At 35.5% G+C, this 20,968-nt stretch overlaps 1 protein-coding gene across 2 annotated transcripts in view; it reads left to right on the top strand.

The window, feature by feature from the left end:
• LOC114046062 (NACHT, LRR and PYD domains-containing protein 12-like) overlaps positions 1 to 20,968 on the top strand; it is a 46,650-nt gene that overhangs the window by 7,583 nt on the left and 18,099 nt on the right. Inside the window, exons 4-7 of one of the 2 annotated variants that reach the window (XM_027866290.1) lie at positions 2,320 to 2,490; positions 13,174 to 13,332; positions 14,785 to 14,955; positions 15,290 to 15,385. In XM_027866290.1, coding sequence (XP_027722091.1) covers positions 2,320 to 2,490; positions 13,174 to 13,332; positions 14,785 to 14,955; positions 15,290 to 15,371 — 583 coding nt within the window. In that variant the 3' untranslated portion in view covers positions 15,372 to 15,385. The remainder of the gene's footprint in view (positions 1 to 2,319; positions 2,491 to 13,173; positions 13,333 to 14,784; positions 14,956 to 15,289; positions 15,386 to 20,968) is intronic. The other variant, XM_027866288.1, reaches the window with a different exon arrangement.

Below are 20,968 nucleotides of genomic sequence, written 5' to 3'. Positions count from 1 at the left end.
TTAAATTACTTAATGCCAGATACAATACATTTTCCTACAAGTTCTGGAGGTATGAGAAGCCTGGAAAGGTACTGAGGTTAAAATCTTAGTCATTTACAGTTCTCTCAGAGATGAATGAAGTAGGTTTCCTCGGACCAAAGACCAAATTATTGAAAGTATTCTATGCAGGGCTGGAGCAAGAATACCTCTGGATGTATTGGTATCTGAGGAAGAGGAATATATCTGTAGGTAAGAAGAGTACAATAAGGACCAGACTAAATAACATAGAAACCAAATAGGATTGGATCCTAGGATAGAGTCTCTGTTTTGCCTGTCACTAACTGTGTAACCTTGAGTGAGTTAATCTGTTCTCATCTCATTTTTCTTTTTGGAGGAATGCTTCCAATGCTTCTCTTATTGAAAAGTTGGTGTTTTTTTCATTAGTAATTAGGCTTTGATTTGTAGGATATGTCACCTTCAGTTGAATCTTGAAGTTTTTGCCCTTTAGATCATGATTCCTTTCCTGTCTGCATTTTTTGTGAGCCCTGAATAATCTTGTGTTATTCAGATTTCATTTCCTTTGTATTACAAGGTACTTGTCTTGATCATTTGCAGATTTTTTTTTTTTATTTTTTGGCATTGCACTTGCTAGATTTAGCCAGTTTACATCTTGGAGTTTTCATCATAGGAATTTTTTTCTGGAAGTTATGTGTAGAGTTTTTGATTGGCATTTTGTTTTCTCTATTCTCAACTGAGTAGTTTTCTTGTGTTTTTCTTTGCATTTTGGTAATCAGCTATTTTGACTTCTGTTCTTTTAGGAGCCCTGTAAACCTTAAGTTGTCTCTACTCATACTGCCTTTGAGATCAACATGTTTTGCTTCTACATAAATCATAGTTTCTTGTAATGTTATGACTTTTTTATGCTCTTCTTCCAGATTGTCCTTCATTGCTTTATATTTGCATTACCAATCAGTTGTTCTTTCTTTTACTTCTTTGAAGAGTCTCATGACTAGATTCAGCTTTTCCCTTTCTGCCAATTATATCTGCTGTGTAAATCATAAGTTCTTTCTTCATAATTCTTATGTCTCTCTTGAATCATTAACATCCTGCTATGTTTCCATTCTGTCTTAGGAATCCACAGGATCCTCTGCCGCATTAGGTGTTGGTTCAGTTTCCTTTATTGCAATATAAATTCAGGCATGTGTAGACTCATTTGGGTGTTTTGGTGCTCATCTTTATTTCTGTCTTAGTATCTTCTGTGTATTTTAACTGCTCATGCTTAAGACTTCTGAGTTTTATTCCTTTTAAGGTCTTTGGTTTCAGTCTTCTCCTCTTACAGTCACCTATCACTTTCTGACTCCTTTATCATTGATTGTGGATTTCATTTATTACCCATCTATTATGTGCACAGCATTAGGTTAGAGTCTGGAGATACAAAGGAAAAGGCTCACAAGGAGATTGAATTCTATCCTTTTGATGTCCTAGGGCTCCTTATACATTACTTTCCTCCAAAATGTTTTTAAAATCTGGAGAACCTTCTTCAAGAGGCATATCTAGGAAATCTCCCAATGGAATCAGAATAAAATAAAAACTAAGGTCTTCTTAGAAGGGGAAAATAACAAAAAATGAAACCTGAGCAGTGGTTGGCAAATTTAGAAAAATAGTCTTACCCATTTATCTTGGTGGAGGTGGGAAAGTTATGGGCTGAATATATTAATAGAAGTCTTAGGAATTTAATTAATCTCTTCTAGCACCAGTTGGGGGTGCCATTTCCTCCTGGGATTCTCTGGGAGTTGCTGTCCATCCTCTTATGCCAATAGCATGTTCCCTATTACAAATTCCCCAATTACTGTGCCTTAGAGAGGGCTCTTGGTACAATTGGGTCTCCTCTTATCCTGAAAGATTGAGTCTATCATTATTAATTTCGGGTTTCTGTACACGTTAGATATTTAGAACTCTTCTTCTCCTTCCTTAGGTTAGGTTTTTTCCTCCTCCACTCAACCTAACTGATCTAGACATTGATTTCAGCATTGCCACTGAAGATGTGGAGGCTGAAGGAAGCAGGACAAGGGAAAAAGGAGGTAAGTGGGGGGTGGGGAGCGGTCAGATGAAGGCTGATGGAAGTGGCAATAGCTAGTGCTTGGATTTGTCTCAGATGCACTGGCCTCCAGAGTCCCAAGCATCTAATCCCACCTGTTCTTTTCCTGAGAATTGATGGAATTTGATATATGACCTTTTCCTTTTTCCATACAGACAAATAGGCACACACATTTATACCAGGAGGCAACTTGAGTGCCACTGATATTCACAGTAAAGTTCTCCTCTCATTTCTCTCTCTAGTTATTGTTTTTGTGATATACCTGATGGTGTTTGGCAAGATCTTTTCTCTGTGATCAACAAGAATCAGAACCTGAAAGAGCTCAAGCTGTACGGCCCTCGATTTGTTGACGCATGCTTGGACAACCTTTGTGTGGCACTAAGAAATTCAAACTGCAAACTGGAAAAACTGATGTAAGTCTAAGCTTGTCCCATAGCTGGGGTGGCTGCCTATGTGGGAGTAGGGAGTAGAGAAAGTGAGGTAAAGAGCTGAGGAAGATGTGAAAAATAGGTCTTGGGGTTAAAGAAAGTATAGACCTGAATCCAAATGAGTGAAAAGTAAGACAATGATAAGAAGAGTAGAGAAGAAGAGAGAAGGAAAAAGGACATATTGCCCTTCTCACCACTGTGTTTTGATATGGTTCTAGAAATACTAATTATAACAATAAAGAGAACAAAATCAAAGGTACACATATTAGCAAAGAGAAGACAAAATTATCTTTATTGACAGATGACATGATGGTATACTAAGAACACCCAAGAGAATCAGTGAAGAAACTAATTGATAATAGGGTCATAGTTTCATAGCTGGAAAGTACTTTGGAGACCATCCAGTCCAACTCTCTGATTTTACAGATGAAAAAGTCAGGCTCACTGACATTAAGTGACTTGCCTAAGGTCATACAGGTAGAACTTAAACCAAGGTCATCTGACGCCAAATCCAATGCACTTTCTACTGCAGCATCAATAAGGTAGCAGGACTCAAAATTTATATCCCTGCACATAATGAACAAATCATGTATTTCTGTAAAGTGCAAAGAAAGGAATGATGATAAAAGATCTGTGAATCTGACTTTGTTCTTTTGAGTTCTTGCCCTATATCACCAATTAATTGTTGGACATTTCAGACTGGATATTCCTTAGACATCTCATATTCAATTTGTATAGACAGGCCACTGGACTTGGAATCAGGAAGATCTGGGTTCAATTTTTGCCTCAGACAGAACCCTGGACAAGTCATTTAACCTCCCTTCCCTCAGTTTCCTCATCTGTAGAAGGAAGGAGAGAGACTTCAAGGTCTCTTCGTGCTCTGAATTTACAGATTTCATTAATCCGCTCCTCCAGTACTCCCCCATCTTCCCACAGTCCCTTTTTCTGTTAAGGAAACCACCATTCTTCCAGGTCAGCAGGTTTGCAACCTTGGGGCTATCCTTAGTTCTTCGTTCTTCCTCATCCCCTTTATTCAATCAATTACTAGATCTTATTGATTCTACTTCCACAATATCTCTCACATCCCTCCACTCTTCTCCACCCCCATGTCTGCTATCCTAATTGAAGCCCTTATTGCCTCTCACTTCAGTTACTGAAGTTGCCTTCAAGCTGGACTTGTATATGTATGTGTATTCATATGTGTGTATGCATATGTCTATGTGTGTGTATATATTTGTGTATCTGTACGTGATGGGATCGTGGAATATTATATCTAAAATGTGTATACATAAGTGAGTATATATTTGTGTTCATATATATCTATGTCAATATATGTATATATATGTGTCTGTCTATCTATATCTACATAATGTTCCTATATATAAGCATACACACACACTTCAGATGTTTTCTGCTTTTCATTATTTGAATGAAATTTTGATCAATCCATAAGCATTTATTAAACACCTGCTTTGTACTATTCACTGTGCAAGGTACTGGAGATAAAATGACAAGAATGAAAGAGTCCATGCCCTTAAAACCTTATTTTCTTTCTATCTAATATTTATATGAGTATAGATAGAATATCTATATAGACTGCTTCATTTTTGTTTTTGTATCCCTTGTATTTATTTAGCATAGTGCCTGGTACTTAATGAATGCTTGTTGAGTGATCAGATTCCATTCAAAATGACAAAAAGCAGAAAACATCTGGGAGTTAACCAACAAGAAACAGAAGATTTATATAAATACAATTTTATTTTGTAGAAGTAAAGGGAGACATAAAGAATTGGAGAGAGAATCAAATGATAATGCTCTTTTAATTTATGGCTTTAGTGACATGTTAATCAAGCTACCAAGGAAGTATTTTATAGAACAAGATAAAATAATGATAGAATTCATTGGGATAACCAAAAGATCCAGCTTCAAGGGAAATAATCAGAAAATGTATAAATAAAGGTCATTATCAGATCTCAAACTCTGTCATATAGCAGTAGACATCAAATGTATTTGGTAGTCGTTAAAATAGAAGAGTAGATAAGGAAAAAGTCCAAGATAAAGAATAAACCTTTGAAAACAGTATCCCATTGTTGGATAAACCCAAGAATATAATTTACAGTGGGAGGGATTCTCTTTTTGACAAGTCCATCCATGAAAACTAGACAGCAGTTTGGTAGAAATTCTGTTTTGATTCTCATACCAGGTACCATAGTAAGCTCAAAATGGATTTGGTGAACCAAATATAACAATTTACACCATAAAAATCATTAGATGAGGACAAGATTAGGTACCTTTCATAACTGTGAATGGGGGAATTTTTTAAATAAGAGAGAGAAAAGATCATAAGATATAAAACAGATCATTTTGACCATTATAGTTCACTTCTACTCCCTCTCCAACTGTATGGAAAATTGAATTTTACTTCTGAAACTCTCCTTGACATTGATAGACCAGCTGTGGCCTTATTTTGTTTAGTCCTAGGCCTACACAACACTTCTCACACGTCTCCACCCATGCCACCCCCTCAATTATATTCCAGCAGCAAGAGACAGAAAGAGAAGACAATTATATTCCAACCCTTAGTCCCTTTCCATTTCTCTTTCATGTGTTGTTTTCCCTTGTTAAAATGTAAGATCCTTGAAGGAAGTGATTAATTTGTTTTTATTTGTATCCTAGCACTTAGCACAATTCTGGCCCTCTAGTAAGCCCCTAAATATTTTATCTATCGGTCTGCCTGCCTATCAAAACAAACAGAAGAAAAAAGATATAGAAAATATTCCATCAAATATCAATGATAAATATCAGATACCCTAAATTTATATGTAATTGAGACGAGATAAATGGGTCAATGGATAGGAACAAAAGAATGGCAAAAACTAAATGGCCCCATGACAATTTGATCCAACTTAATAGTAAGAGAAATATAAATTAAAACTACTCAGTTTTTATTTTTTCAATGAAAATTGGTAAAAATGACAAAAAACGACAACAGTCAATCTTGGAGATACTTTGTGAATATAGGAAGACTAGTGCTTTGTTGGCAGGATGGCAAATTGGTCCAACTGGCCTTGGTATCCATTTAGAACTATGCCAAAAAAATTAGAAATTGTCAATATCTGATAGAAACTATTTTGACCAATTACATATTAATGAAGTGATAATTTAGAGGTTAACACAGAATATTTGCAAAAGTACAAATTGCCCAGATTAACAAAAAAGTAAACTATTTTTTTGAAACTCATGATTTGTTTTTTTGAAGTTTTATTTATTTGTTTGTTTTTAGTTTTCAACATTTACTTCTGTAAGATTTTGATTTCTAAATTTTCTCCCCCTCCCTCAGCTTCCCCTTCCCAAAGATATCATGCAATCTAATATAGGCTTTACATGTACAATCATATTAAACATATTTCTACATTAGTCAAGAATTAGAACCAAAGGAAAAACCATGAAAAAGAAGAAACTACAAAGGGGAGAAAATAGTATGCTTTGATCTGCATTCAAACTCCATAGTTCTTTCTCTGGAATTGTATAGCATTTTCCATTATGAGTCTTTTTAGAATTGTCTTAGATCCTTGTGTTGCTGAGAAGAGTTAAGTCCATCAAGTTTGGTTATTGCACAGTGTTGCTGTTACTATGTGTAATGTTCCCTGAATTCTTCTCGCTTCATTCAGCAGCAGTTCATGTAAGTCTTTCCAGGTTTTTCTGAGGTCTGCCTGCTCATCATTTCTTATGGGGCAATAGTATTCCATTACTTTCATATACCACAACTTGTTCAGCAATTCCCCAATTAATGAACATCCACTCAATTTCTAATTCTTGTCCACCACAAAAAAGCTGCTGTAAATATTTTTGTAGACGTGTGTCTTTTTCCCATTGTTACGATCTCTTTGGGAAACAGACCTGGAAGTGGTATTGCTGGGTCAAAGGGTATGCACAGTTTTTTTTTTTTTGTATGCACAGTTTTATAGCACTTTGAGCATAATTCCAAATTACTCTCCAGACAGGTTGAATCAATTCACAACTCCACCAACAATAAATTAGTGTTCCATTTTTCTGCATCTTCTCCAACATTTTTCATTTTCCTGTTTTGTCATGTTAGCCAATCTATTAGGTATGATGTGTTACCTCAGGGTTGTTTTAATTTGAATTTTTTAATCAATAGTGATTTAGAGCATTTTTTATATGACTATAGATAGCTCTAATTTCTTCCTCTGGAAACTGCCTGTTCATATTCTTTGAGCATTTGTTAATTGGGAAATGACTTGTATTCTTCTAAAATTGACTCAGTTCTGTATATATTTTAGAAATGAGGGATTTTATGAGAGACATTGGCTGTAAAAATTGTTTCCCAGCTTTCTGCTTCTCTTCTAATCTTGGTTGTGTTGGCTTTGTTTGTGCAAAACCTTTTTAATTTAATGTAATCAAAGTTATTTATATTGCATTTCATAATGTTCTCTATCTCTTGCTTGGTCCTAAATTCTTCCATTCTCCATATATCTGACAGGTAAACTATTCCTTGCTCTCCTAATTTGCTTATAGTCTCTCTCTTTATATCTAAATCATGTACCCATTTTGACCTTATATTGGTATATGGTGTAAGATGTTGGTCTATATCTAGTTTCTGCCATACTATTTTCCAGTTTTCCCAAAAGTTTTTGTTAAATAGTGAGTTCCTACCTAAGGAGCTGGAGTCTTTGGTTTATCAAACAGTAATTACTATATTCTTTGCCTTCTGTGTGTTGTGTACCTAACCTATTCCACTGATCCACCACTCTATTTCTTAGCCAATACCAAGCAGTTTTGATGATGGCTGCTTTATAATACAGTTTTAGATTTGGTATGGCTAGGCCACCTTCCGTTGCATTTCTTTTCATTATTTCCCTTGATATTCTAGACCTTTTCTTCTTCCAGATAAATTTTGTTATTATTTTTTTCTAATTCTATAAAATAATTTTTCAGTAGTTTGATGATTATGGTACTAAATAAGCAAATTAATTTAGGTAGAATTGTTGTTTTTATTATATTAGCTCAGCCTATCCATGAGCAACTGATATTTTTCCAATTATTTAGATCTGACTTTATTTGTGTGAAAAGCGTTTTGTAATTGTGTTCATATAGTTCCTGCGTTTGTCTTGGCAAGTAGACTCCCAAATATTTAATGTTGTCTACAGTTACTTTAAATGGAATTTTTCTTTCTGTCTCTTGCTGCTGGGCTTTGTTAGTAATACATAGAAATGCTGATGATTTATGTGGGTTTATTTTATATCCTGCTAAAGTTGTTTATTATTTCAAGTAGTTTTTTAGTTGATTCTTTAGGATTCTCTAAGTATACCATCATATTATTTGCAGAGTTATAGTATTATTTCTTCTTTGCCTATTCTAATTCCTTCAATTTTCTTTTCTTCTTTTATTGCTAAAGCTAACATTTCTAGTACAATCATGAATAATAGTGGTAATGGGCATCCTTGTTTCACCCCTGATCTTATTGGAAACTTCTAGATTATCCCCATTACATATAATGGGGATAGTAAATACTATAATAAATACTACTTATCATTTTAAGAAAACTCCATTTCTTCCTATGATTTCTAGTGTTTTTAATAGGAATAGGTGCTATAGTTTGTCAAAAGCTTTTTTTTGCATCTGTTGAGATAATCATATGATTTCTGTCAATTTTTTTTGTTGATATAGCCAATTATGCTGATAGTTTTCCTAATATTGAACCATTCCTACATTCTTGGTATAAATCCCACCTGGGCATGTGTATCATCTTTACAGTTTGCTGTAATCTCTTTGTGAATATTTTATTTAAAGTTTTTGCCTCAATATTTATTAGGGTAATTGGTCTATAACTTTCTCTCTCTATTTTGACTCTTCCCAGTTTAGGTATCAGCATTACATTTGTATCATAGAAAGAGTTTGGTAGGACTCCTTCTTTGTCTATTTTTCTAAACATTTTATGTAGTGTTGGAATTAATTTTTCTTTAAATGTTTGATAGAATTCACTTGTGAATCCATCTGGCCCTGGAGATTTTTTTTTGGGGAGTTCATTGATGACATGTTCCATTTCTTCTTTTCTTCAGTTAGCTTTTGTACTTCCCTTTCCATTTGGCCAATTCTAGTGTTTAAGGTTCAGTGGATTTTTATACCTCCTTTTCCATTTAGCCAATTGTATTTCTTAAGGAGTTGTTTTCTTCAGTCAATTTTTGTGTGTCCTTTTCCAAGCTGTTGAGTCTCTCTTGCATACCTGTCATTTTTTCCCCCAATTTTTCTTCTACTTCTTTTATTTGAGTTTTAAAATCCTTCTTGAGCTCTTCCAAGAAGACTTTTTGAACATGGGACCAATTCATATTTCCTTTTGAGGTTTCAAATGTAGGTATATTAATGATGTTATCCTCTTCTAAGTTTGTGTTTTGATCATCCCTGTCACCATAATAATTCTCTGTGGTCAGTGTTCTTTTCTCCTTCTTGCTCATGATGTTTGCCTATTTCCTGGCTTTTTAAGTTGAACTCTCCTGCTGGAGCACAAGGGGCACTGTCCCAAGCTTCTTGTGCTGTGGGCCTACTGGTCTGGTAGCTTACCTGGTACTGAGCTGGGGTGGTGTCTGGCATGTGCTGACATCAGGTAGGATTTTTCTGCAATTCCTTGGGGCTGTGCTGAAGCAGGGGTAGGTCCACTGCTGGAGGGCATCTGCACGTTCTGGGTTATCCTTGAACACAAGCAGGTCCAGCTACTGGAGATGCCTGTCCATCTGAAGCTGTACCAGGGCATGGGGCAGTCCAGTCACTGGAAGATACCTGCCTACCTGGGGGTGCACTGAAGCATAGTGTCTGCTGGTTCTCGTGGCTATACTAAGGCATGTGGGGGGTCCTGTTGTGGGTGTTTGCCTGCTCCACCACTCTGGGGCTCAGGATGTCCTGCTCATTTGCTGAGGTGGGGCTTGTTGCTGGCTTGCCAGGACACTTCCTGTCCTGGAATGTGTTCCTCTTTTGCCTTAGTGAAATGGACCTTTTTTTTGCTAATCCTCCAGGTTTCTTGGGCTAAGAGATTGCTCCACCCTGTCTTTCTGCTGGCTCCACTGTTCTAGAATTCATCTTGGGACTCTGTTTTCTGTTTTTTTTTAAGAGGTCAAAAAGGGAGCATGATAGGAATTTATTGCTTTTTCTTTTGTGTTGGCTCCCAGAAGTCAGAAGTAAACTATTTCAATGACTTATTAGCAATAATAAGAAATTCCACAAGCCATAAATGAGCTTCCAAAGTAAAACTAAAATTCTGGACCAGATGGATACAATCATTTATAGAATGATTAATTCCAATAATACATGGAATGTTTGCAATAATAAGAAAAAGCACCCTTCCAATATCTTTTTCTGATATAAATAAGGTGTTGATAACTCAACCAGGGAGAAACAAAGCAGAGAAAGCAATCTAAAGATATTAACCCTAATGAACATTGACACAAATATGACAAATATTATTCTAATGGCTATAACAATGTCATAAGATCATACACTATTACCAGAATTGTTTTCATATATGGAAGATCATAAATATAAGCCATGTTAATAATATCATATGATAATATAAGTAGATACTGAAAAACCTTTGAGTAAATCAAGTAATCTATTTTTTATTAAAAATTCTATAAATCATAGGAATCAATGGACTTTTCCTTAATATAGCAACCCATCTTTAAATCAAAGCACAAATATTATATACAATGGAGATTCCTTTCCAGTAAGATCAAGGGCAAAATGAGAATGTCCATTATCATCACTGCTATAATATAGTGTTAGAAAAACTAGCTAGAGCCATAAGAAAAGAACTAGAGAGAAGCAGCATAGGCAAAGAGAAAACAAAATTATCTCTCATGCAGATGATAAGATTGTGTACTTGTAGAACTCTAGAGTGTAGATTGATCGATCTCTAGAGAGTCAAAAATTAATTGAAATAATAACTTCTGCAAAGTTGAGGGATGTAAGATTAAATCGCATAAATTATGATCATTCCTCTATATAACCAACAAAATATGCAGGAATAGCTAAAAATGAAAGTACATTCAAATAACTACAGAAGCTATAAATTTGAGAGTATATCTACCAAGCTCCAACAAGAGACCCTATGAATCTCACTGTAAAACACTCTGTTGAAATAATGGGAGACCTAAATAATTGGAAAAATGTTGATATTTCTCATTGGTGGGTCAAACCATTATATAAAAATGATAATACTACATAAATTAATCTTATTCAGTGCCATGTAATTCAGGTTTCCAAAAGAATATTTTGGAATAGCATAGCAATCCAGTGGCAGAAATTAGATTTAAACCAAAATACCACACCATATGCTAAGATAAGCTCCATGTGGATATATGACCTCAGTGCAAATGTTCATATCCTAAGTTAAAGGAGTAAAGAAGAAATTACCTTTCAGATCTATGGAGAGATGAAAAATTCGTGACTAAACAGGTGAGTAAGGATCATGCAAGAAAAAAAGACAATTTTAATTATCTGAAATTAAAAAGCTTTTGCACAAATCAAGCACAGTAAAAATTTCAAAGGCAAAGAGATAACTGGAAAAATATTTGTATCAAGTTTCTCTGATGAAGTTTTTATGCTCATAACATTTAAGGAACTGTTTCAAATTTATATGACTAAAAGCCATTCCCCAATAAATAAATGGTTAAGGACATGAACAAAGAGTTTTTCAAAGGAAGAAACTTACAACAATCATAGAAAAAAATGGTTGAAATGAGTAAAAACAAAAATGAAAAATGACTGCAAAAATGCTATAAATCAAAAATAATTAGAAAAATGAAAATTAAAGCAACTTTGAGGTTCTACCTCACACCTACCAGACTGGCAAAGATGGCAAAAGAGGAAAATGACAAATATTATAGGGTCTGTGGAAAACAGGTACCCCAGTGTGCCTTTGGAGGAGCTGTGATTGCTCCACTCATTCTGGAAAGCAGTCTGGAATTATGCCCAATAAGATCCTTAAATGTGCATAGTCTTTGATCCATCTGTACTACTACTGGGACTGTACTCCAAAAAATCATAGAAAAAGGAAAGGGTCCTATACATTCAAAAATATTTATAGTAGCTGTTTTTGTGGTAACTAAAAATTGGAAATTAAGATGTTCTTCAGTTGGTAAATGGCTAAACAAATTGTAGTGTATAAATCTAATGGAATTCTACTGTGACATAACAAATGATGAAATGGACAGTTTCAGAGGTTGTTGGGAAGGCCTTTAGGAACTAATGGAAAGCAAAGTGAACAGAATGATGAGAACAATTTCTACATGGATAACATTATAGAGAAAAACAACTGAACCAAGAGTCCAAGAGAATGAAGATGAAACATGCCTCTCACCTCCTAATAGGGAGGTAATTAACATAAAATGCAGGAAGAAACACATTTTTGTTTTTGTTTTTTTTTCTCTCTCTCTTTTTTTTTTTGGTGAGGCACTTGGGGTTAAGTGACTTGCCCAGGGTCACACAGGTAGTAAGTGTCAAGTGTCTGAGGTTGGATTTGAACTCAGGTCTTCCTGACTCCAAGGCCAGAGCTCTATCCACTGCGCCACCTAGCTGCCTCAACACATTTTTGGACACAGCTAATGTGATCATTTGAATAACATTAATATACCACATTTTGTCAGGATGTGCAGCTATGTATTAAGGGCATCATTGGGATGGGAATTACTTTTTTCTTTGCTCATTTGGTTGGGGCCAGGGGGCCTAGTGGAAGCAGCAGCTAAATAAAGGAGATAGCCATAAATTAGGGAATGGGTAAAAAATTTTCACATATGTACATAAAGGAGCATCACTTCATATATGAATATGATGACCATAAAGACTCCATAGAAACCTGGGAAGGATTAACTGAACTAGTGCAGAAGAAAGTAAACAAAGCAGGAAAACAGCGTATACATTGACTTCACTGTTGTAAATGGAAAAAAAAGAAAATCAAAACTGAATGTTGTGATAGTATAATGATCAAGTATTGCCCCAAATAACAGATATAAGAATATACCTTCCTCTCTTCATTGTGGAAGAGGGAGGATTGTAGATGTGTAATCCATATAACATCAGATTTACCTTTTATGTTGGCTGGTTTTCCTAAAAACTTTTTTCCTCTTTTTTTATTCTTTGTTATAAGGAATGGTTGTAGGAGCGGGAGATGAGGAGACATATGTAGAAATGAAAGTGTTGTGAAAAACAAGTACCAGTGGAAATTTTTTCAAAATAAAAAGAATTATGTGAGTATGTCCAGCCTGGAGCAGTGCGGCAGTGGTGAAATGCCAAAGATACTGAGTGTTCTTGTCAAGAAAGAGGAGTTGAAATGAATTCCTCTCTCCTTCATTATTTCTAATAATTCCTAATCAGCATCATTATCTTTCTCATTTTCTTCACCCTCATGTGACACAATGTTGACCCAATATAACACAGGCATGAGGATCAGAACAAGAAGAATGGGCTGGTAGATGGGGAGATTAGGAAGGGGCAGTTTTTAAGGAAATTGAACTGTTTAGGATGGCATTGGGATGTCAGAGGATAGTGGCTATAAAGGAGTGGTGGCTCTGACCTCCTTTCCAGAAAGAGAAGAAAAGCAGTAAGTCCTGGAGAAACACATGGGTCTTTTAACCTCTGCTTGTATGTCTCCTACAGCTTGGAAAGCTTCAAGGTAACTTATTCGTGTTGTCAGTATCTCTTCTGTGTTCCCAGTTTGAAAAGCCTGCACTTGAATGTTATTTTCTTTAAGGATGATGGCAAGAAGCTGCCATGTGCGACCTTGGGAAAAAAGAACTGTCAGCTACAGACACTAAGGTGAGTCCCCATAGATGTCTGCTCTTTAGAGGCTCCTGAGCATTAGGGCCGTAAGGTTAAAATAAGCAGAACGAACAACACTGATTTAGGGAGGGTGACTGAAAACTGCCTGCCTGAGATCAGGGGAGGGCTTTACCCACTTTTATTCCTCTAGGGAATTTTGCACTATAGACCCCTTTCTTCACCAGGTTTATTCAGGGGAGTGCCCCCTTCCCTCTGATATGCCATTGAAATTTCTCTGACCTTCCCTTAATTTATTCCCATGAATTGTGCAAAGTTCCCCCTTATGTTATATTCCCCCTATGTTTCTTGTGCTAGAGGAGCTTAGTTCTGGTGTGAGAAGGATGAATTGCACTGATAGGAAATAATAGGGAAAAATAACTGCTATTTCAGTGAATAAATGCTATTGAAAGGGTCCCTTTTTGTGGACAAGGGTCTCTTTCATACTCCTTCACCCCAGCTTCCCACCATTACAATCTGCAAAATCATTGTCTACTCAGCCCATTACCTTCACAGCCCTCTGGTAGATTTGGATCAGTGTCCCAGAGGAGAGCAGAAACAGAGCTGTCATCACCATTGATACTGTGGCTCTTGCCTCACTTGAAGAGTTGGTGGTGGTGGGGGAGGAGTGGAGGCATTTTATTCTTGGCACTGGCTCCAACCTGTGAAAAGGCAGGGGTGGCAAGGTCAGGGAAGAGTTAGTAATCTCCTTTGACTAGAACAGAGAGAATGAGTGAACCATGGTAAAATAGAGAACTATCCGCTCCGCCATTGTTATCCCTACTATCCCTCTCTCAATACTTTTTTGGTTTCTATGTCACAAAGTTGGCTTAAATTGAGTTTATTGTCCCCACACACACACACACACACACACACACATACATACTCCTGATCTTTTTATACAAACTGTTGTCTTGTCAAGTCATCCTATACTTACACAGTTGGTTTTTTGAATCCTGTTTAATAATACCTTCTAGAATTTTGTTTGGAATCCAAGTGAAGCTTCCTGGCCTCTTACTTGAAGAACACCCCTTCTCCCCCTTTTCAATATTGAGACACTTGTCTCATTCCAGTTCTGTGGCAATTTTTCTGTTCTTTCATGTCATGTCTAAAATTACCAATATGCCACTCCACTTTTGTTACTTTTGGGGGTTTCCTCACCAGGAAGCTGCCTATATTAGTGAAACCAAAGGTCCAATCCCTCTCTCTGTCCCTATCCCCTATCCTTCATACAGATGTAGGGACATATGGGGATCTGAGTGGGAAAGGATGTGTAGTTTATTAGGGATCATTTTTTGAAAAAGTGAATGCAATGACGATAGTATTAGATTTATTGAGTATGGCGATTCTAAATGAACTGTGGGATGGAACTCTTTCTCACTGACAAATATGGAGTGAATGAATCCTAGGGATTGTAATTAATCATGTCCTCTCTGGTTTTGTCTCCTTCAGTATAACTCAGTCTCAAAGAGCTGGCTTTTGTTATCTGGATTTTTTCTCTGCTTTCCTTAACAATGAGAGCCTGAAAAACTTGAACCTGAATTTTACTTGGCTTGGGGAGGGTGAAATGAACCTTCTGTGTAATGTCTTGGCAAAACAGGGTTGTAAACTACAGACACTCAGGTAAGCCCCTATGAGTTTTCTTTGGGGTAATTATCTGAGATTTGGTGGTTAATGTGGGAAGTAGGGAAGGAAGGAGGAGCACAAGTTTGGGGAGGGAGATTGGAAGCTCCCTTCTTGAGGCAGGTTTAGGAATCAAGGTCTCACACATTTTCTTTGTAGTAGTTATTGTTTCTTCTGAGAAACTGGCCAGAAAGTGGTTTGCTCAGGGGTTTTTCAAATTATCTCTGAAAGGCCTGTTTGAAGCATCCCTTAATTCCAGCACTGTCAGCTGATAAACATTTTTCTCTCTCATACCCTGCCCGTTTTGTTTTTTTTTCTATGTTAAACGGCTCAGTCCTAAAGTGAGGAGGATGAACAAGCTTGAGGGAGAGGCAGAACAAAAATTTGATGAAGAAAGACTCTGCCATATTCAGTGAATAGATTCATCAAGGTGGGACCTGCTTTATTCACTAATTCCACAGGCTGGAGATGGAGACATCATGTTTGTTTCTCAAACCTATTACGGAGTGACCAACTTGACACAGACTTCAAAAGTCATCTATTCCAACATGTCCCTGAATAGGAATTCTCTTACAACATCCCTGAAACTAGCTTGAACACTTTACATAGTTAGAAAATTTGTCTTGATACAGCACTAAGTTCTGGCTCTCTGAAACTATTGTTTAATTTTCAAAGAGGTTGAACTCATTTCAGACCTCTTCCATGTGATTGTCCTTCAGTTACTTAAAGAAACCAGCCTATATTTGTCATTGTCTCCAATCCTCCTGAATTCTTCCCGTGCTCTTCTGTACATCTTTCTTGTCAGTCTGCTTCTTAAATGAAGCAAAGATCCCTTTGTGGTAAGAAGAGGGAGAGGATGGTCCTTTTGTGCACTACCCTGCTCAAGATACACTAGGCCTCTGTCCTCTCTTTTGTAGGTTTCACTGCTGCCATTCTTTTGTATGTCATAGTTGTTTCTCTTTAACTTCTCCTCACCCACTGAACCCTCCCTTGAGACTAAGAAGAGCATTAAGCAAAATCGAATGACTCAGCAACAATCTCTGGCTGTGTACATATACTTCATTCTGCTTCCATAGTCTTCCTACTAAGGAACATCATTAGTTATCATCATTAGTTCATCAGCAATCATTAATTCCCCGAAATTCAGAATTTTCTTTATAATTACTGTCAGCTTGACTGCCTTTTCAGTGCTGTTATTGGTCACAATATTGTAACATTGTACAGTGTCTTGACTCTGATTACTTCAGAGAAGCCTTCCTACATTTCTCTGAATTCTTCATGTTCTTTGTTTCTTTAAAATTTTTTATTCATTTTAAACTTAAATTCAAAATGGGAAGAGAAAAAAAGAATATTTCCATGTACACAGCAGAAAATAAGAGAAGATTCAATATAAAGCAATCAGTTTCCATTTCATGAAAACCTATGTAATAATTCCTAGACATTGTTTTCAAAGCAACCCAGCTTTTCTGTTTCCTTCTAAGTTTTCTTTTCCTCTCTGATGTGTATTTATTTTTTTCTCTTCCTCTCTCCTTCCCTGCTATCCTAGAGAAATCTGCAATTAAACACAATGTATCTATATATATGTGTGTATATATATATACACACATATGGATACACATTCATGTATATCTTTTAAAAATTAATTTATTTTAAACTTATACTAAAACTTAAATATGCAATAAGAAATATATTGTAAACTTGAATACTAAAACTTAAATACAAAATAAGAAAAGAAAAATAAGCATTGCCATGTGCATAGCAGTACATAAGAGAGTATTCAAAATATACAGCAATAGATTTCTATTTCAAGAAAGACTACCTATATAATAAATACTACACATTGTGTTCAGAGTTGTCCATCTTTTCTTTGTATCCTTGCAAGTTTTCTTTTGTTCTTTGCTGTGCACTTTTTACTTTGTTTTCCCCCCTTTCCCTGGAAGGCTACAATTAAGCAAAGATATATTTGTATACATATATACATATACATATAATTACATGAAAATACATACCCACACACACATATATACACACCCACACACACACAAACATATGTACACTTACATACACATACATATACTTAAATATCTATAATCATACTCATATATTCCATATTCATTCATATGCATCTATGCAAGACCGTACTGTACTTAATTGTCCTCTCTTTTTCTGAGGGTGGATGTCATCTTCCTTCATAAATCCAATTGTTTCCACATTTTCTAAGTCCACAAACTCATCATTTCCTACACCACAGCAATATTCCAACCTTATGCTATCTAGTTATTTTAAATAGTCTAAAAACTATCGATTAATGTGGCTGACATATAGTGTAGTTTTCCTGTTTTTCTCTTTTGATTAAATCTATTTTAGCTTCAACTTTGTCTGAGATCATGGTTACTACCTCTGCTTTTTTTTCCGTAATAAATTCTGCTCCTAAACTTTGTTTTATATTTATACATATCTCTTATTTCCTTTCCCTCCTGATTCCTCTACTTTACTTTTACCTACTACCTTGCCCTCTTATTGCTTAACTTAGCCCATCTTGAAAGATCCCTCCATTATCCTCTTCCCCCACCCTTTCCCCTTATCTTTTGATTCAATCTGAATTTAGAAGAGTTTTATAACCTTCCAAATATATGTTATTTCCTCTTTTGCATTCCTGTTAATCTAGATACCCTTCTATATCCCCCCTTATCCTTTTCCCTCACCCTCTTATTTTTTTTTATAAATTTAGAAGACTTTTATTGATTTCTAAATGTATATATTGTTCTCTCTTTAACACAGATCTGATGTGAGTAGGGTCCCTTCTAAACATCTGTCCTTTATCCTCTCCCCATTCTCTATCCCCTTACTCTTTTATATTTCTTTGTGAATTTAGGAGACTTCTCTCTCTCTCTCCCTCTATGTATATGTATATTTCCCTCTTTAACCCTTTCCTCATGAGAGTAGGGTTCCAGAACTACCAGGCCTCCTTCCCCAGCTAATTCCTCCATGTCAGTTCTTCTTCTTGCATCTAATTTATATGATAATTATTCTTTTCACCTTTCCCTAAGTAGTTTCACTTTATAGAACCTCCTCATACTCAGGGTTACCCCAATCTTTCTTTCAACTACTCAATTACTAATAACAATCTGAGATATATGTTTTACATTTCCTTGTATAAAGAGTAAACAATCTATCCTTATTGAGTTCCTTGTTATTAGTCTTTGATGTGTACCTTATATTTCTCTTGAATTGTGTATGTCAAATTTTCTATTAAGTTCAGATTTTTTTGGCAACAAAATCCTGAAAGTCTGGCAATTCATTGAATGTCTTTTTTTTCTGTTCAGGATTGTGCTTAACTTTGCTGGTATGATATTTTTCACTGCAGCTCCAGTTCATTTGCTCTTAAATATAGAGTGTTCCAAGACTTATGGTCTTTGAGTGTCACTGTTGCTAAGACTTGTGTGATTCCAATTGTGACTCTGGCATGTTTGAATTATTTTTTCTTTTTTCAACTCGGTAAAATAATTTTTTAGTAATTTAATTGAAGTAGCATTGAATAAATAGATTAGCTAGGTAAAATTGTCATTTTTTATGATACTGGCTTTATCTACCCATGAACAATGAATATTTCTCCAATTATTCAAATTTGACTTTATTTGTATAAAGACTGATTTATGTTACTGTTTATGTAGTTCCTGGGTCTGTTTTGCCAAGTATACTCTCAGGTATTTTATACTTTGTAGATATTTTAAATGGTTTAAAACAATATTGAATTATATTGGTGACACATAGTGTAGTGTTCCTATTTTTCTCTTTTAATTGAATATATTTTAGCTTTACCTTTGTCTAAGATCATGATTACTATCCTTTTTTTACATAATATATTCTGCTCCAGCCCTTTACTTTATCTCTGTGTGTCTCTCATTTTTATTGTGTTTGCTGAAAGCAACATATTGTTGAATTCAGATTTTTAATTCATTCTGCTATCTTTCCTTTTTTTGGGTAAATTCATCCCATTCACATTCAGTTATAATGAATTTGTTGTGTATTTCCCTCCATCCTATTTTTCCTCACTATCCTCATCCTATTTACCCTATCCCTCCTCACTCACCTTCTTTATTTCTACCTATTACCTTGCCTTCCTGTTCCTTAGTCTACTCCTCTAAGAGTCCCTCCCTTATCCTCTACCACCACCTTAATCAATCTTTCTGAAAGTTTCTCCTTCATGCCTCCTCCTAATTCCTAATCTATATACTCTTCTAAAAGTCCTTCCCTTATCCTATACCCTGGCCCTCATATTTCTTTCTAGATTTAGAAGATTTTATACAATTCTAGATGAGTATGTGGTTCCCATTTTAACCTGTTTCCAGTGAGAGTAAGGGTCCAGCACTACCAGCCCATTACCCCCAGTTGCTTCTTCTTTATCAGTTCTTCCTTTGATGCCTCATTTGCATGACAGAATTGCTCCTTTTTACCTCTCCCTATGCAATTTTATTTTTTAGCCTCACCCCATCATACACAGCTCAGACCAAGCCTTTCTTTCAAACTACCCAAATAATGATGAAAGTTATAAGAATACTGATAACATTTTCATATATAAAAAGTAAAGAGTTTGACCTTATTGAGTCCCTTATAATTGGTTGTTAATATTTACCTAATATTTCTCTTGGATTTAATATGTTGAATTTTCAATTAAGTTCTGCTCTTTTTGTCTCAAATATCTGAAAGTCTTTCAATTCATTAAATGTCAATTTTTTTTTTCATTTTGGGTTATACTTAACTTTGTTGGGTAAGTTACCCTTGGTCATAACCCCAGTTCTTTTACTCTGCAAAATAGTGTTCTAAGACCTATGGTCCTTCAGTGTAATAGCTGCTGGTTCTTGTGTAATCCTGATTGTAGCTCCATGATATTTAAATTGGTTTTCTCTTGTTGCTTGTAATATTTTCTCCTTAACCTAGGATTTTGAAACTTGGCTATCGTATTCCTGTAAGTTTTCCTCCAGGGATCTTTCAGGTGGTAATATGTATATATGTGTGTGTGTGTGTATATATATATATATATATATATACACACACATATATATATATGTATATATATATTTCTATTTTTGCTTTACCTTCTTGTTCTAGAACTTCAAGGAAATTTTCCTTAATAATTTCTTATAATATTGTATCAAAATTCTTTTTTTGATTGTATCTTTTAAGTGGTCAGGCTATTCTTATATTATTTCTCATCTATCTGTTCTGTAGATTAGTTGTTTTTCTAATGAGGTATTTCACATTCTCTTCTATTTTTTCCTTCTTTTGATTTTATTTTATTATTTCTTGGTGTCCTGTAACATCATTAGCTTTCCCTTGCTCAGTTCCAGTTTTCAAGGCATTATGTTCTTCATTAAATTTTTGATGCTCTGTTTCAAGTTGGTTGACTTTCTTTTTATAATTTTCTTAGATTTCTCTTATTTTTTTCTTATTTTTCCTTGATCTCTCATTTAATATTTAAAGTCCTTTTAAAATTCTTCTAAGAACTCTTTTTGGGATTGTAACCATTTGACATTTCTCATTGAAAAAGAAGTGACCTTTTTTTAGCTCCACTAATTTCTGAATATTAACCCAGATCTTCTCTATCCCCATAGTAGTTATCTATGGTTTGCTTCTTTCTCCTTTGCTTACTCATTTTTTGTTTTATTTTATTATTTAGCAGCTTATTGTTGATATTCAGGTTTTAGTCCCCAGGTGTGGGGAATGATGCCCCAGTCCTCAGGTCCTTCATGTTGTTATTATTTGAGCTCTGTCCTGAGGGTCAACCTTGGGCACTCTTCTCCACCCCTAAACTATGTTTGGAGCCCCCAGCCACTCTGTCCCACAAATGCTGTTGTTTACTTTGGTCCCTCTGGTGGCTGCAAACTACAGCTGTTCTCTCTGCCTTGGAATTGAAACCAGGGTCTCTGCTCTCCTGCCAATGCCTACAGCCAGCAGGGTTCCTGCCTCTCTGCTGTTGCACCCACCCAGGGATATGCTAGCTTCATCTTCC

This window comes from Vombatus ursinus, unplaced genomic scaffold (genome assembly GCF_900497805.2).
Source record: "Vombatus ursinus unplaced genomic scaffold, bare-nosed wombat genome assembly UNPS02014780.1, whole genome shotgun sequence".
In the NCBI taxonomy this organism is placed as follows: domain Eukaryota; kingdom Metazoa; phylum Chordata; class Mammalia; order Diprotodontia; family Vombatidae; genus Vombatus; species Vombatus ursinus.
The sequence above is the reverse complement of the archived record's forward strand: the minus strand, read 5'-3'. Positions and strand labels throughout refer to the sequence as shown.